At 36.2% G+C, this 19656-nt stretch overlaps 1 protein-coding gene across 1 annotated transcript in view; it reads left to right on the plus strand.

Annotated features, from left to right (window-relative positions):
- LOC129223304 (sodium/potassium/calcium exchanger 4-like) overlaps positions 1-10804 on the plus strand; it is a 41023-nt gene extending 30219 nt beyond the window's left edge. The window contains exons 8-10 of the mRNA XM_054857869.1: positions 2124-2312; positions 4291-4392; positions 9710-10804. Coding sequence (XP_054713844.1) covers positions 2124-2312; positions 4291-4392; positions 9710-10029 — 611 coding nt within the window. The 3' untranslated portion in view covers positions 10030-10804. The remainder of the gene's footprint in view (positions 1-2123; positions 2313-4290; positions 4393-9709) is intronic.
- Positions 10805-19656: the final 8852 nt, after the last annotated feature.

A 19656-nucleotide genomic window follows, 5' to 3' on the forward strand; every position in this document is an offset into this window, starting at 1 on the left:
ATTCTGAAATAACATCATTATTTCGGTTAGGATGGAAAATAGCAAATTTGATGTAATTTCCCCATTAAATGTTTAAATATAAAATCCATTGTTACAAATTTTGTTGCCTTGCAAATGTAATGTTAATAGTAATCATAATGGAAATTTTGAATCAAGTCCTCTCTGGAGCAAGAATGAAATTTATTCACAGTCGTTGCTTTCTTAAGGTTTTTATCCTCATCTATGCATCTATGCCAATAATCGATAAGGGGGCTAAGTAAAAAGACGTATTAGGATCTTTATCCCAAGTTAATTATGTTGTGAATAATTCTTTTGCGTATACTCAGCAACTAGACCACTTACAGACTTCAGAATTTTATTAAATGATTTGTTTAACCTTAAGGTACAACGTAACGCTGAAAAAATCATATTCTAAAGTAAAATTTTGTTTGAAAACGAAAAACTTTAAAATAACAGATTTAAAAAAATAATAATAACAAGCACTTTTTACAATGCACTCAAAAGGACAAAATAACTTTTCTGGGTCAGAAAGGACAATTTAAGTGTACCAGTAGTTTTTAATTCTTTGAAGAAAAAGATTTCACAAACGAAGAAAAGTGCGCTCAAGTCATTTTAAACCAAACTTTCCCATTAAGGAAAAAAAAAAAATGCGTGTTTCAACACTCAAATTTGTGATTGAAAGCTAGATAATGGTAAAACATTCTCTACATGACTAGAACCGCACTTTTCTTCGTTTGTGGTGTCATTTTCTTGGAAATTTTTGAAAACTACAGGAATTCTTAAATTGTCCTTTCTGCCCCAGAAAAGTTATTTTGTACTTTTGAGTGCATTATGAAAAGTGCTTATTATTTTTTTAAAAAAATCTGTTATTTTCTAGTAAATGCAGTAAGACAGATTTTTCAGTTCTGCAGATGGCTATTATCTGTTGACCCAATTTAACATATGCTAAAGAAATATAAACATCAGCAGCAATGCAATCGCCGCGAAGCACTGGATCAAGTTTGTCCAAAATGGTGAATGCGTCGGTTCCTCCACTATAGGGGCCTTACTCAGGCCCAGGCCCCAGACCCAAGGTTATTATAGGCGTGTCCTTCCCCTCTCCCCTCTTCTTTCTTCGCAGTAGATGAATAAACAGCTTTACTTCCACATTTACGAAATGTATTTGAAAAGGTGGTAATTCAAAATATTTTTGAAGTAAATATATATATATATATATATATATATATATATATATATATATATATATATATATATATATATATATATATATATATATATATATATATATATATATATATATATATATATATATATATATATGTATATATGAATAATGTAGCAAAAGTATGAATATCAATTTAAATATGATAGAAAATTGTAATCATAAAATAATAATAATAATTGAAAAATTTTCATTTATAAAGAATGAAAAGATAAAATAATCATACTTCTCCAACTAACTTATATTTTAAGCAACGTCTACCAAAGACTATGCAACCTCTTAGTCACGGTAGACTAAAAATTTTAGTGAAAATAGGATTTAAACAATTTATTAAAAAATAAATCAGCTTTATTTATTGAAATTTCGCGACGACAAGCAAACTTTTTTGAGCGAGCGCTAGCGGCCCTATAAACGGTACATCAAGGTACGAGGTCGACATTCCGTGGCGTCTATCATGCCTTTGCAACGTAACACAACTGGTAGACTTTTGTTTTTATATTTTATACATTATAAACAATTATTAAAAAAAAATTTAGTCTTATATATTTAAGTCAAAATTGACTGATTTTTTCGCACCTTGCGTGGGTGGTAGACACGGCATGGCAACGCTTCGGACGCGGTAGACATATATTTTTCCTTATGTTTATACGTAATCAATAATACTACCGAGTTTCAGCCTTATATATATATAAGACAATTTCACAAGTTTTTGCAACATATTGCAAAATTTTTTATTAATTATTGCAACGATAACTTTTTGGTAGACTCGCGTTTTCTTCTTTTACGTAAACTAATCTAAGATTTAAAAAAATTCTGGCTTTATGTAAATAATGTATTAAAAACTGTCGCTATCTCCCCTACTATTCCCCTCAAAAGCAGCTTCTATTTGATCCAATTGCAGACGGAGCCGCGAGCCCTTGTCGCAGCGCGTGGCGTGCGGTGATGTGGCCCGCATCTCTGCTCTTCCGCATCACCATCCCTCCGATCGGGAACGAGGGCAACAGGTGCTGCTTCCCTCTCACCTTCCTCATGTCCGTCGTCTGGATGGGATCGCTCTCCTACCTCGCTGTCTGGATGGTCACCATCATCGGTGAGTAGGGGATTTTCCGATCATGGGAGTTAGGGTGGGCCGAAAAAAAGATATTTTCGAGAAGCAACTTCTAATAGCTGAAAAAAGTTGTGTATTGCCATCCTAAGCATGGGAAAAATAACGTAAAAAATTAATATTTATGTCTTCAGATCGCGCATTGGCAGCAAAGTTTGAAAAAAAAGGTAAAAAATGGTCAATTTTCAAATATTTTTATGAAATTTCAAATGTTCAGAATGTTTGTTCCAATCCCGTTTAAATGCTTCCTTTTAATAGTCTTTTAATGTATCTTTGAAAATATGTACATTCCTTTACAGTTTTTAGTTTGCGCATAAGCCGCAAAGTTATGTGAAATCAACCAAAAATCGACGTTTTTAGCTTATTTTGTATATTGCAGTATTTCTTCTTTTAAGATCCCATTTGTGGATTTTTTTACAGCAAATGTGCACTATACAGTTCTTTGCTGGAAATGCAATTATATTGTGTTGCATTAACAACCCAGAACTCACCCCAAGTAGGTGGTTGCACTTTGTACTCCGCTCTGCAATTCCCACACTGTTAAAAATTCAGGAAGACTTTCTGGTAATTGTTACTGTAAAATGGCGGACCTAACGCATCGCTGATTTTTACGGTAATTTATACCGGAAAAATAAGCGATCCCAGCTCCAATTGGTTGCTGTGGCCTACCGAGGAAACCGTTAAATTTTACAGTAACATTTGATTTTTACGGTAAGAGTTACTGGCAAAATGGATGCCAGTAACAATTACCGTAAATTTCCCGGAAAATTTTTAACAGTGCAAGAAAACTGAACTTATTGACAAGACGTATACAATTCTAAAGTAACTTTCATAATAACTATATGGTTTTAAACAAGTTTCTACTTTTCGATCAAGGTGTGAAGTTGAACTTACGACTCAGTTTTGTCACTGATGTTTGAAAAATATAAAGGTTTTCATATAAATCCATCTCTTCCGTCTAATTGGATTTTTAAAAAAAAATATTTTAAAATTGACTATTTTTTTACCTTATTTCCAAACTTTGCTGCTAATGCGCGATCTGAAGTCCTAAATATATTTTTTTTAATTATTTTTTACACGTTTAGGATGGCAATACACAACTTTTTTTTTGCTATTAGAAGTTGCTTAGCAAAAATTTCCTTTTTTCGGCTACCCTAATGGTGGTACAGTAGAACGTCGAAAAACCAAGCGTCTAAAATCCGAATCGTCAAAAATCTGAAAATTTCAAAGCTCGCTCAACTGGGAATCAGTGATTTTTTTTTATTTAATGAGTATAAGTCAGTTTTTCCTTATACAGGGTGTATCAGTACAGCGTTTACAGACTTCAGGGCTTTTTGATTTAATCCTATTAGGTTATCCCAAAAGTTCGTAAACACTTGCTAAAAATGGAATCTTTAGCATTTTGGAATTTTTTTTTTTTTTTTTTTAGTTATTACTTGCAAGTAAAATTTCAATTTTTTACAAGTGTTTACTAACTTATGGGGCACCCCTAGTGTTTTAACGATCCCAAGTACTGGCATTTATGTTGTCTGTTTCTTTTCATAATATTCTATGTCACAAATTTTACGGTAAAAAATACCTACAGCAGGCAATTGGTGTTGCGATCGTTTACTTTTCAGGTTATAGTTAGCCCCAAAACTTTCTCTGCACTATAAGAAGAAATATTTCCTTTAAAAGAAAATTCTGAATTTTTTAGTTACCTACCCGCCACCTTAAACCCTCACCAATCTAGCCCGGAAAAACTAAGTGTAAGGAAAGGACCGCATAAAATAAGGTCTTTGCTTCGCCCTAGAAAGTTTGAGTTGACTGTCCTGCTGAATGCACACTATTATAACATTATAACACATTATACAGTGCGGCGCAAAAGATATATATATATATATATATATATATATATATATATCTTTCTATTTCTGTATTTTTTTTTTGTTTGAATACTCAAGTGGATGTTCTTCACTTTTAGGTTATACTCTGCTGATTCCCGACTCCGTAGCCGGATTGACCATTTTAGCTGCCGGGGCTAGCGTGCCGGATCTCATTGCCACTATAATTGTCGCTAAAAACGGTTAGTTTTTAAGCTCTTTTTTTTTTTTTTTTGTGTGTGTGTGTGTGTGTGTGTGTGTAATAATTCAAGCGATTGTAGACAAGAGGCAGATCACTTTTCAATAGATTTGTTTTAATTTAACTGTAATGTTTCAAGAAAAGTTCACTAGGTCTAGTTACAGCCACAATGAAACTCATCGCTGCCCTTTTTATGCTAGAAAAAAACGATCATTTTTTTCTTTCTTTTTTTAATGACACAGTCAGCAACATATGACTATATTGGCACTACAACTACATGTACATGTAATATACGGACAGCCCGGTTATCCCATCCAGGGACAGCAGTTTCGTCCTTCTTATAGACTCATCAGTCTGGTATAGAGAATAACCGAGCTTGAGGCAGATGTCATCTCATTGAAGCTGAGAGTGCCAACAACTGGCAGATAAAGGGAAATTATCTCATCAGAGAGAGAGAGAGAGTTCGCAGACATACAGTGAAACCTGCGTATAACGATACTGTCTATAACGATAACCTGCCTATAACAGTATTTTTTTGCCCCCAATAAATTGCCAGCATGAATAATCAAACTGTCTATAACGATAACCTGTCTATTACGATATTTGTTTTAGGTCCCAACACTATCGTTGTAGACAGGTTTTACTGTAGTACGGTTCGACTCATGAATTGAACCGCACCATGTCGTCAGTGAGATGACATCTGCCTCAAGCTCGGTTATTCTCTATTCCAGATTAATGAGCCTATAACAAGGACGAAATTGCAGTCTCTGAATGTATAAACGGGCTTTCGATATATTGTATATAGTTCTGCCTTTGCTCTGACTTAGGAAGGTGGTAACTTACTGCTTACTATATTAGCACTATTTTAGTTTTCTATTATTGAGCCTCACATTATTCCACGCGATTATTAGCAAAATATGAACACTTAACTAACAATGAATGCTGCTAACAAATACGAATGGCATCGAAAAGACTGAGAGAGGGAGATCAACTCGCATTCGCAGAAGCTTCGATCTGTATGAAGATGAAGAACTCTTTTCGCCCTCTTTGCTTGCAACTTTACCATTTATTAAATTGTCTTTTCGTTTCGCTAGAAGCTTTCTCATGCTTTAGTTTCTCATATATTTTTCTAGGAGCTTTCCCGTGCTCTATCCGGTTTTTCTTTTTTTTCCTTTCTTTTACCGATTGGAGCTTTCCAATTCGCTATCCTATCTCTCGTTTTGCTTGGTGCTTTCCTATTCACTATCTCATATCTTGTTTTGCATGAAACGTGTCCCTTCGATATCCTACACAGGATGTTTCTGAACCCTTGGACAAAACTTTAAAGGGTGATAGTACACATCAGGACAAACAATATAATGGCAAAAATAAGGGTCCCAAACGTTTTCCGAAGGAGATAGGCGCCATTCAAGTTTAGGGTCCAAAATTTCAAATGATCATAAAAAACGGAAAAATTGGTCGATTCGTTTGCAGTTTTCACTAAAATTATTCTTTTTATCGGTATTCTCTTGAAAGTAAATTTTGAAAATGTAGTTGGAAAAATGCAGATAGAGGCCGCTCTAGACTTTAGAGTAACAAACAACTATTTTTCACAGCTATTTTTGAATCTCATTAAATATTTTCTAATGCTTGTACTTAAACTTAAATTTTCAGCTCAAAATCAGAATCATTGGGCATGATTTAGTCGCACAAACTGAACTGTGTTCAGAAGTTGAAATACACTGTCACAAAAAAAAAAAAAAAATACATTGCCCCAGAAGGAAATGAGCGATCTTCACGAAACTTAAAACGGATGTGGCCTATGACAAGATAAGGAAATGATTACAGATTCAGAACAAAAGATTGTTTTATTAAGAAGTTATGACACAATAAAGATTACAAAACCGTAAGTTGTATAGCCTACTCTAGCAGCTATACAAGACAAAACACGGCGTGATATGGAGTAAAATAGGTTATCTGTGACTGGAATTAAATTGGGATTCATCGTTGAAGACAACATGCCTTCTGTTGTCACAACCCAGCTAATCAAGTGCAGCGAAAATCCAATCGACGAAATAGAAGCCGGTTCGATCAGCGTCTTTCAATCTACTCATGATTGTTTTTCTTGATACCAGCAGTTTCTTGGAAGGTGTTAAACGGCATGGAACTAATATTAGCGACCTTGTTGATTCGGAAGTGGCCGTTCTTATGATCTTCGTGCTCATTTCTGTTTCTAGAATGCCTTAATCATTGAAGTGATTCATTTACTTTTACCCACACTAAGCTACTACCATATCTCTCCGATCACGGTGTCGGCAGATACGCTCGTACAACCAACCTGCTTCTCTGAGACCTACTGTACGTCCCTTTAAAAAGTTCGACAATTGTTCGTATAACACAGCCGGGTCGCTGGCTGGCATCATAATTGTGGTTAGACAACGAGAGCCTTCCTAGCTTTAGCTAGTTCCCTGAAAAGCCTTCGGGTGGAGCAGGGCGGGGAGTCTCGCTGGATACCTCTAAAAGGTCGTCCTAATCACAATAGCCTCCTTACAATTCTATAGTTTCGTTTGAAGTACCCTTTCACACAACCTTTCACACTTTCAATCGTACCTATCTGTTCGTCTTGTATGCGCATACACTGTTAAAACTACAGGATGCATTCGGCACCTTTCAAGGGAGAAACGCTTGTTCACCAGCGGCACCAAATACGGAGCCGAAATCGCACCTCTAAGTAGGGTGAAAAACAGGCACCTTTTAAAAAATAGACAGCCGAAGTGAAAAAAAAGAACCTTTGGAGAGAGAAATGGCACCCTTACTATAGATCCTCCTCCCCCGTATTGTGTGCGTTTTTGAATACAGTTGTGTATTTTTTTTTCTTTTTATAAGTTTTGTTTTGATTTATATGATATTCTACGTTTTGGACATTTTTCACATTGAACTCGATACTGGAAATGATTAAAACATGTAATTACAGCATTTGATCATATTTCAGAGTTTTCAACATAGTTAAATGCTCATTGCTCTAACTCAGTGTCTCTCAACCTCTTTTGACCCACGGGCGCGGTAAAAGCAAATGAAAAACTTTGGCGGAACAGTGAAATCTTTATCGTTTTCTTAAAAATTCATAAAATAAATAATATTAATAACTCTGGGGACGTTCAAAACATGTGAAAAATTCAGAGTTCTCGTGAGGTTTTTTTCTTTTTTTTTTTTTACAAAAAGTAATGTTAAGAATTAATAAAACAATAAATATCTACCCCTTTACTTGGTATCAAAGATCTGTCACAAATCGTTATAATTTCAAGACGAGTAATTATTTAAATAATGTGAGAAATTATACATTTACTAAAACATGACGCATTCCGAAAATGAAGCATAGCTGTACTTATGGATTATTTACATGAAGAGCCAAAAATATTCAGGGATATTACAGATACGGAAAAACAAAATCGTTTCATAAACGTTAATCAAGAGTAACAAAATAAAATGCACATAAAGTTTTTCGACAGTTAAAAAACCAAAAGAAATTTCTAACGCTATCGAGACACTAACCGCTAACAGGAAATGATTCTAACACTTGAATGAAAAAGCAAAAAAAAAAAAAAGAGCTAGACTGAGAGAGATTTTTTTTCGCTAGCTTTCTGTTATAATCTACGAAGCACAAGAATCATTTTTATTAAGACTCTCACTAGTTGATTATTGATAATCTTATAGTAGGTGTTTTTTTTTTTTTTTTTTGGTGATTAATAAAAGATGTTTATCGAGTACTCAAGAAAAAAATGACAGATACCTTTAGTAGCGTTTTGAATGATGGAAATTTCACGATAGTAACGGTTACTGAAAAGCAATAAATGCACTTTTAAACACTTAACTATGTTTGAAAGCCCTAAAAGCTACAAAGTGATCAAAAACTGTACTTACTTGTAATTTCGGATAATTAATCCTAGAGAAGTTGTGTTTTAATCCAATAGTGTACTTCATTCAATGTGAAAGACACACAAACGCAATCATCATTTGTCCGCCATATTGAGGTGGTTGAATGTATGTCTAAGGCAAAAGCGCATGCGCAATGAGTCTTTTTGGGATTGCATGCTGTTTCGGCTCCTCTGCTCTATTTTCTAGCCTGCATTGCACCTTCAGGCACTATGCTTTCACCTTAGAGGGAATATTTTCACTCGTCTGGAACCCCTGGTTATAACAGTGTAGCACGTTTACCCTTTCGTAACTGGCGGCAGAATTTAAATTATCTCTACCAAACTACATTCCTATCGAGTTTGTTGTTTGCAGCTCAATTTATTCTTGATGCATACAGTTTTTTGTGACAAAGTGGACTTTGACCTTTGAAGACAGTTCAGTTTTCGCTACTTAATCACTCCCAATAATTCAGATTTTTAGCTCAAAATTTAAGTCCAAGCATTAGAAAACATTTAACAAGATTCAAAAATAGCGGATAAAAAAAATTCTTCTTTACTCCAAAGCCTCAAGCACCCTCTATCAGCATTTTTTAAACTACATCTTCAAAATTTATCTTCAAGAAAAAATGATAAAAAGAATAATTTTAACGAAAACCGCAAACGAATCTACCGATTTTTCCGTTTTTTATGATGATTTGAAATTTTGGACCCTAAACTTTAATGGCGCCTATATCCTTCGGAAAACGTTTGGGCCTTTTTTTTTACAATTATATTGTTTGTCCAGATGTGTACTATACCCCCTTAAAGTTTTGCCCAAGAGTTCAGAAACACCCTGTATGCTATTTTTATTGGAGCTTTCCCTTTCCTTAGCTATCTTGCAACTTTCCACCTTTGAACTTTCCAAATTGCTGTCATACCTCTTGTTTTGCTTGTAGCTTGCCCATTTGCTATCTTATCTCTTATTTCGCTTGAAACTTGTGCTTTCGGCATCTTTAATTTGTTTGGAGCTTTCCCAATCCTAAGCTGTTTTGCATTTAGCTTGGAACTTTTTCATTTACTATCATTTCTTTTTTTTTGTTTGGTGCTTGCTCATGAATTTTAGTACCTGGGTCATTCCAAGGTATTTTTGACATTTATGTAGAGTCCGTAACGTGACCTTTTTTGCCATAACTTTTTAATTTACTGTTTGATTAGCATATTATTTTATTTTGATCTTTTCCTACCAACACGCCAGCTCAAATTAAAATAATTTGCAAATCAAACGGTAAATTAAAAAGTTATGGCAAAAAAAGGTCACGTTACGGACTCTACATAATGTCAAAAATACCTTGGAATGCCCCACCTACGGTTGAGCACATTGATCAGTGTGGTTTGTCTAGACTTTTTCGCCATTTAATCAATCGATTGAATCATTTTTGAAATTTCCAGGCTTGGGCAACATGGCCATCAGCAACCTTCTGGGAAGCAACACATTCGACTTGTCTTTTTGCTTGGCCGCTCCTTGGCTGGTGAAGACTCTTATAAGCAGAAGGGGGTACCTGCTGGTGTACAGCTCCGCCATGACCTACACGACGGGTACCCTGCTGGTGACGCTGATCTCTCTGGTGCTCACTTTCAGACTGTCCGGTTGGCATCTCAACAGGACTGTGGGCATCGTTTGCCTGTTTCTGTATGCTGCGTTCATCACTCTGGCGTGCCTTTTTGAACTGAACGTCTTCGGAGACATCAACCTACCCACCTGTTTTTAGGGTTAAAATGACTAACTTGAGCCATTTTGAAAGACAGGTAGACTAATCCGACATTTTGGTTCTAACAGAATCCTGTCTTCTGTACCACATTTGAAAAGCTGTTGCTCAAGTCCCTTATGGTTATGCTGGATCTCCTTTAGACGTAGAATAACGTCTCAGTGTCTGTAATGGCACGAACCATGAATGGCGTCACAGATGCATCAGTGCAAAATAGAACAAACATGAATTGTTTCTCCAGACGTCTTTGAAAATCAAAGAATTAAAATAATTTCAATGTCGTCGTAATTGTTAGGTATTTTATTAGTATGATAAGGCGTTTAAAAAATTTTCAATGCCTGTTGAAGCAAAAATTTGTGCTCTTGTGCAAAAAAGGCTTATCGGAAAAGATTTTTTGGGAAGAACAGTAAAATTTTCATTCTTTGCAAATGTTTCAAATTAGAAAGATGGAATCTACTGCTCTTGTATGTAGGCTACGATATCAGGAAAACAGCAAATATAAAACGTAAAGTAAATTAGCTTCAAAAGATTTTTTGTGTACAGGTTATTGTTTCAACGTGATTCTTGAAACCAAAATGTCAGATAAATGTGATGTCTTTGTGTTCAACAGAACTACCCTATTGTCATTTATCTGGACGAAAATAAAATTTGTTCCGTCATTAAATTCCATCATCTTTTCCTTTAATAATGTACTGATAAGTTAGATATTTCTTATTTTATTTACTATACTTTTTTTTTTACTTTATTTTCTTAAAGTATTCTTGACATTGGTACCAATACTCAGATAGATTTCAGCCGAGAAACAAATGATGCTAGGTACGGTACTTTTTGATCATTTGGTTAGTAAAAGCTAAAGCACCGATCCGGTCACATGGTTCAATTACGACGACAGAACAGACGTTTTGCTTGAACCTTCCAGTACTTTACTTTAAAATATATCACGGGACCTAAAATCGTTGCTTTTCAAGAAATGAAGGCTTCACTTTCTCTCTCTACGTTTTATCTATTCTCAATTGACATATCACAGTGGGAAATTTCATTACAAAAAACAGAGCTGGTTTTCTTATTGTCCCTTTGGCAACGGGTTAAATATTTATTTCAGTTCTCGCTCAACAATAGGTTAAAATAAATATTAATTATTTCGGAGATATAACCATCCAATGTTTAAATTAATTAATTAACAAAAACGTTTCCGATACGATCCATCGCGCTTCGAAACCATGCTTGCCACAACTTAACTATTCACAAAAAATTTGATCAAAATCGGTAGAGCCGTTTAAAAGCTTTATGGTGACAAACGTTCGCACAGAAGATTTTTATATATTAAGATATTCGCAATTTAAATCGAAAAATATAAATGCGTACAGTCTAAGAGGAGAATATATGTTGTTTTAAGGACATTATTAATAATAAGGATTTTTTACTTACTCAAAAAAATTCAGTTTATTGAAAAGGTTCAATAAACCAGTGCTGCATCAGTCCATAGTTCAGTACGGACTTCATCGCCAGAGTTACAAACAGGGCCATGATTTCGAATTTTTCCAGGAGGGGACAAAGGGTGTATCCTCAATGTAAATTACACAAAAAAAATATCAAGAACCAATGTAAAGATGCTAATCTTTCAAAGCCATGATGGGCGTGGCTACAGAATCCCTCTTCAACTAAAACTCAAGCTCGCATTCCTATTGGTCAAAATCGTTCTTCCAAGTATTGTTCATTTGTATTAAGTCATTTATCTTGTATTAAAACTTTCATTGCTTTGCTTGGTAGTTCACTTGTTTATTAAATCATTTTTTAAAAAGTGTTATTAAATCCATGTGACAAAATCAGTGAATTATTAATGTGTTTCTTTCTTTTCTCTTTATACATCATACTTGCCATCAAATAGAAATAATAAAAAACGGATTTGTTGAAAGGTAATATAAAAAATAAGTAATTTACTCTATAACAAAAAAATCGACGCACAAAGAAAGAGTTATCCGATTGAGACGAAAATTGGTGGATAGGAAGACAATGCACAGAATAGTAAATGATTAAATTCTCAGAACAATTGAATAATTTATGTCTGAGTTACAGTAACAAGTCCAATACGGTATTGACCCGCCTCTATCCTGGATACAAGCTGAAGCACGGCGTGGCAAACACCGATAAAGCTCCCAGGGGGTGTCCTGCTGTATTTCCGGCCAGATTCGCTCCAATTGTCGGACGAGGTTATCAACATTCCTTGCCAGATGCAATCGTCATCCCATCATATCCCAGACATGCTCGATGGGAGAGAGATCTCGCGATCTGGAAGGCCATGGAAGAATTTGACAAGCTTGCAGACTGTTCATAGCAACACGTGCCGTATGTTATCTGGCATTGTCGTGCTGAAAACTAGACGAGGGTACTGCAAAAGGAACAGCAGCGAAACAGGTCTTAGGATGTCGTCGACGTACCACTGTGCAGTAAGTGTACCTCTAATAACGACCAAAGGGGTCCAGTTATCAAAGGAAATGGCACCCCAGACCATAATGCTTTGTTGAGGGCCAGTGTGGCTTGCAAAAGTGAAACCAGAACACCCCTCTGCCCAGGGTGTCTCCAAACACGTCTTCGATGATCGTCATGACACAGTTGGAAGCCGGATTCGTCGCTAAAGACTATACGTCCCCAGTCGGCTCCATTCCAACCTAATCCAGCCATGCACAACTGTAATCTGGCTCGGCAGTGTGTAGGCGTCAGTGGCAGGTGGCGTAACGTCGGCACGGGAGTAGATTTCGTTGTCCCAACCGCCTGTAAATTGTCATGATGGACACTGGTGTTTCGGTTGAACGTCTGATGGTTCATAGAGATGAAGAAAGCGCTGTGACAGCTGATCGACAATCACTCTGTCTTCACGATTTGTTGTGACCCTAGGTCGACCGATACCATCCTGACGCTGAACTCGGACATTTTCCACCCATCCTTGCCAGCATCTTCGAATCACCGCATCGCTTCGACTTAAATGACGTGCGATTCTCCGATTTTCCCAACCGGCCTCTTTTAATCCAATGATACGACCTCGTTTGAACTCTGAAAGTTGCTCGTAATGACCACGAACCATGCGGCGAGGCATTTTTAAGTTGTTATAAGGTTGCTGAATCGCAATCAAACCGAAAGTTTTAACAACTGTTGAAGAAATGCTCTTTATTTATATACATCTGCTGGATGCGCAGTTTTGATGCGCTGGAGATCAAACTATTCATTCATTGGACACCAAATTTTAATCATTTGCATATCTGGTCAAAACACTCATGCATACAAAATTTCAAAGCAATCGGATGATTGCTTCTTGGTGCGTCGATGTTTTTTTTTTCCCCCGTTAAAGACTGTATTTGCGTGATTGGCCAATTCAGTTAAAAGCTTTTTAAATTAAAAATGCATAGTCCGTAACTAAGCACGTAGAAACGAATGGGCAACCGGAATATCCATTGTGACCATCCCCGAGTTCATTATACACGCAAACCTGTTTTTATACGGTCTTCTGTCTTCTTTTTTTTTTTGAGCTATCACATTGCTTATTGTTCTCACTTGACAGTTATGATGAACCTATAATTTTATTTTCCCTCCCGCCTCCCTCTGCAGCACCACCGTCGACCGGCCTCACGATGCTGCTCCTCTAGCGAAAACCACACACGCTTACATACACACAACTACACACACACACACACCACCTACACAGACACCCACCCACACACTGATGCCGGCACACAAACATGCATAAACACACATACACACCTACACACACGCTTACATACACATACACTAATGCCTGCACACACAAACACACACGCATACATGCATAAACACACACACACCTACACACACATATACCCACACACTTATGCCTGCACACAGACGTAAACACATACGCCTACATACACACACTCGTGCCCACACACTCATACCAGCACACAGACATAAACACACATGCCTACACACACCGCCTAAACAGACACCAACCCACACACTGATGCCGGCACACAAACATACATGCATAAACACACATACAAACCTACACACACGCTTACATACACACACACTAATGCCTGCACACACACAAACACACACAGATACATGCATAAACACACACACACCTACACACCACATATACCCACACACTTATGCCTGCACACAGACGTAAACACATACGCCTACATACACACACTCGTGCCCACACACTCATACCAGCACTCAGACATAAACACACACACACATACCCCCTACACGCAAACACACATACCCCCCCCCCCAACACACACATAAATACACATGCCTACCTACACACACACACACTCATGATTGCGAAAAACATAATTTGAATTCAAAAGGTCAAAATTCAAATTATTTTTTTTTTTAATTCTTATTTTTATGCGGTCTATGAAAATTTCACACAAACTGGAACTCAATTGACGTGTCTTTAAAATGAGTGCTTTAAACATGTCCATTCTTAAACACTAAGTCTTTTAAAAGGAGGTAAGTTACTTCTTTTTAATGAAGTCCATTTTGGAAATTTAAGCAACCATCTATTAAACATTTAAAAAATATTCTGGTTTTAAAGTTTTATTTGAATTATTTTCTACTTTGGAAGGGGGTAGTGAACTCTGGGCAGGAGTAACAAGAGGTTTACATACGTTGAAACGTAACTAAGCCTATTACGTTATTTAGGATGCTCACCCCCCTAAAAGCAAGGGCGCAACCCCCCCCCCCCCAAATGAAAAATATCGCCTCAAAACCCCCCCTAAAAATTTTAATGGCGCAGACTGCGCCATGACCCCCCCTCCTCCCTCTCAGGTGGGCACCCCTGACGTTATTGCGCAAAAGAAAACTCATTCTATAAGCGGGAATGGGTCAAAATGGATGTTTCGGTTGCTTATTCGTTTGTACGGGCTCAAGAAAGGTTATGATGAAAACAATAGCAGACATTCATTCAAGGATGGTTAAAATGAAAACTAAGCTGAATTTTAAGTTTTTTTTTTTTTTTTTTTTTTTTTTACTTGCTTTACTTAAAATGCAAGGAAATAAAAAAGGCTAAGTGTATTTTGAAATAGTTGCAGAGAATCAGACTTCAAGTAACACATATTGCGGAATAAAACAAAAATGCATTTAAACACATTTTCAGCTGAGCTTTCAAAAAATTAAGCATAATAGCTATATTTTTTTAAAAATATTTATTACGGGGGGTGGAGGGATTTGTTAGTGGATGCTGGATGTATTGGCGTGGAAAGTCATGATGATTTCGTTCAACAATCCTTGCATGGTATTTACAGCAAAACTATTTAAAAATTCTACACCTCAAGAATTTACGCAATTTTCAAGGATTATTACAAATGGAAATAATAACCCCATTTAAGTAAACAAATGCTTTATTTGAAATAAATATAGGAATACTTATGCTTCAAAAAAGCTTTAAAATGTGATAAGAATCAGATACACAAGTATAAATAAAAATATGGAATGCATATACATAGTAAAAATATTTCTCTAAAATATCAACCATTGTTAAACTAAGAAAACTCTTTGAAAATATATCACATGAAAAAATGATTCAATCTAAAGATAAAGCACGAACTGCGTATTGCAACTTTTGGTGAATTATTGAGTTTTATCTCAATGAATTACTGAATGATTGCCACTTTATGAAATTTTAGCCATAACATATGAACTAATTACTCGGGTTGGTTCGTATGGTTTGTCTTTCCATCGTAAAAATGTAACTGCCTTAAATGTTGCAACGCACAGTTTGTACCTTATATCTTATAACAAAACCTTATATTTGTTATATCTTACAACAAATTATGGTTTTATAAAACCATATCAAACTTTAAACTTTAAATTAAAGTAATGCACAAAATATTGCAAATTATAATTCCTGCAAACTGTACTTACATATTGCAATCAGAGTAATATCACAAAAAATCAATACTGAAATGTTTTTTTCTCTTGATAGTGCTATAATACTGATAATATTATGTCTGAAGTATAGCAAAAGAAAGCTTTTTTTTTTCAAATGTGCTCTTGCATAACAAAAGCATATGAAGCAGTGAGAAGCAAAGGGATGTAAGTGGCAAAATCAAAAATTTAGAGATAACCAGTACACATGGTAGGTGAACCTCTCCTCTGTCTTGGGGCAACTGATGGTACTAGTAGACCTGGTTTGTGCTGCTGTACAGCATGATTTATAAAAATGTTTTAATGAAAGCCTACCTAGGATGACACGCGTTTTACACAAAACTTGAAAATGTCCACTTACATCCCTTTGCTTCTCACTGCCTCATATGTATTTGATAGTTTTGAGCTGTTTTGTGCTTTTAGGGGAGTTATGGGGAAAACAGAACGAATACGATAAGAATGAGAAAGTACACTGTTAAAACTACAGGTTGCATTTGGCACTTTTCAAGTGTGAAAAGCTTGTTCACCAGCGGCACTCTTTACGGCGCCGAAATTGCACTCTTAACACGGGCGAAAAACCGGCACCCTTCACCCAGAGTGCACTGCGGTGAAAAACGGAACCCTATGGCAGAATATTGGCACCCTCTGTTTCCTGTTGCTGAGCCCCCCCCCCCCCCCTCGGTTTTGTGTGCATTTCCGTAAACAATTGTATGCATTATAATTTATTATTTTGAGTTATAAAAAACTAAGTCTTGGTACATTTTACACATTGAATAGTTCTGAAAATGATTAAAACTTGTACTTTATGGCATTTGATCACATTTAAACTTTCGAACATAGTTTAGAAGTGTTCATGACTTAAATTTGTCTGCCGTGCACTAATTTTCGTACATCCACTTGGATTGCTCAGTAATTTTAATATGTTACATTTACTGCAGCACGATCGTACCGAAAATGAAGAGCGTAAGTATATTCAATTATATTGCAATCATGAAAAAATAAAATCGTTTCATCACGTTCGAAATTTTAATCAAGAGCACCATATTACTACGTATGTATATATGATTCGACATTTGAATATCTGTATAGAATATAAAAGAGCACAAGTCTTTCGATAAATTAAAAGCCAAAACAAATTCTAACGAGTTATTCATTCTTACTATTACTAGAGTGACGAAAAAAGTTCAGTCATTCCCTTTAAGCAATAACGCCGAGGAAAGCTAGTTAACTTAGACACGAGATAATAAATAAATAAAAAAAAAAGCAATACGGAGAAGAAATTTCTTTTTCTCAATCCGCTTTCCCCCTTTTCTTTTTCGTGCTTTTATGTTTTTGTTATTTGCATCATCGTAGAGTTTCCTTCACTTGCTGAGAGTGCATCACATTGCTAACAATAAATCTCTTAGTTAAAAATCCACAAGATTATTGACAATACAAGCAAGTAAAACCACATAGTCAAAATTAATAGTTGAAATAACTTTTTAAATTTCATCTAATTTAAGCGTTTTGATTATTAAATGTTACTTATCCGGTGCTGATAGCTATTTTTAGGTAAAATTTATGCATGATAGAAATAGCAAAAGTACATAACGGCTAACTGAAGAGTCAACGTACCTTTGAAACGCTTTTAAATATGTTCGAAAGCCTTAAAAGCTGCACTATGATCAAATGCCTGTACTTACGCGAAACTTTGAAGAGTAAATCGCAGAAACTTATGAGTTTTAATCCAATTTCGTACTTGATTCAATGGGAAAGTGCATGTGCGTAGTTATTCCTGCGTCCGCCATTGATTGTGGTTGAATGATGTCAGAGCGCATGCGCCAGCGTTTCACCCATGCATTTAGGAGGTCCGTTTTCACATTTATTAGCGTCATTCACCTTGATCACACTTCCTAGCCTCTATTGCACCCTGAGGCCCCGTGTTTTCACCCCAGGGAGTCAAATAGTTAGTCGAAGGCACCCGTAGTTTTGACAGTGTATATGATATTCCGTATCATAGCACTGATCATATTGATAACTAGAGAGTTCCGTTGTCTCTTTGTGGGCCAAGTGCTGCGTTTTCCCTTCAGAATTCGAATTATAAAGCAGTCTCCAGCAAAATATAAATCACACTTCTTCCTTCTGCGACCAGAGGCGCCCCAATGGGAAGTCGCCATGACGTCCCAAAATAATTCCTTGTTCGGCAAATTTTGTCTGACGGTTCGGCAAAATTATCATCATTCGACTTAAATTGAAGTTCTATTCGGCATAATTTAGAGTTATATTCGGCAAAACTGTTTTCATTCGGCATAATTTGGAGTTCTATTCGGCACAATTTTCCATTCGGCAAAATTATCATCATTCGAAGAAATTTGTAGTTAAATTGGGCAAATCGCTCGTTCGGAAAAAGAGTGCCATAATACGAAATTTTCAATTTTCTTTTTTTTTCTTCGCTTAAAAGACTTCAAAGGACGTTATCTTCTTTGGAAAATGATGACAGATTTTTTTGTCCCAATATTAATCACTGGAAAGCACAGCAAACTTACTTTTCTTAATGCAAATTGCCTGAAGAGTTAAACTTCAATCGTTTGTCCTGTAAAATTTCATTTTTTCGTATTGTGACACGCTTTTTCCATATGAGCTAAATTCAGAAATTCCGCCCTCCCGAAAATTTTAGTTCGTGCCGTCCCTGCCCATAACCGCTCGAGTTTGACCTAAGCCACCGCCGATAGCTGTTAGAGAAATTAACACCATTTTTTAAAAGCAACAGCACGTTTTATAATTTACACCGAAACATCCTGTATAATACTTTTTCCACTTCAACAAAGAAATGAATTTGAACATTGCTTCATGTCATAGGTAGAAGAGGTCTTCGGAATTCTAAAATTTGAATGCGCTACCTTGAGGCGACTTAATAACTAGAGAAAGAGGTGAAACATGACGTTCCACGTTTTCCCTTTGTGATAAAATATAGGCTTCAGACAAATTGTGGTGCAATGCATTTGAATAAAATAGCAAAAAACCACGTCATTTGTTTGTTTTACCTCTTTCAGCCGATATTAGACAGACTGTAGCGCCTCCTATATTTGATTCAAATTGCTACTTGGTCAATTATCTGTGATTGCACCCTTGACAGCAGATACCACCTAAGTTAGTTATAAAACTCAGCGTTTACGACGGATATTTTTCAAGATACGTTACTTCGACGTTTAAGCTTGGCCGCGTTCGAACAAGACGACCGTTAACTTGGGCTCACCAGATACTAGGCAGAGGCGCTCCAAAGGTAGCTACTAGTAAACCGTACGGGTTTTAAGTCGCTCAAATCATCACAACACTAGAGTCAGAGTACGGTGACTCTAGTACGGTGATGCTCAAATAGCTTCAACAGTTAATCGATCCGCCAGGGCCAAAATAACAGCATCTCGAGATCGGTCGGTAAGACCATGTGGTATTACTGGCCAATCACAAGTCAGAAGTTTAAATCAAAGTTTTAAAACAGTGTCCTCCACTCGCCAGTCTGACGACCTGCATATGGTAAAAATAATTTTAAAGAGAAATGTTTTATTTTAAAATCCAAGCTAAATCTAGAAGCACAATCGGTTGGGAGATGGCTGGTCAACGATGGAGCTTATGGTTGGCCAACGGTAGGCAATGTCCGCTTTGGCAATCGTTACCCAACCAACCATTTGCCAACAAAGGGACAACGATCTGCCATAGTTCCCAACAATTTATCAATGATGA

Source organism: Uloborus diversus, chromosome 5, assembly GCF_026930045.1.
Source record: "Uloborus diversus isolate 005 chromosome 5, Udiv.v.3.1, whole genome shotgun sequence".
NCBI classification, from domain to species: domain Eukaryota; kingdom Metazoa; phylum Arthropoda; class Arachnida; order Araneae; family Uloboridae; genus Uloborus; species Uloborus diversus.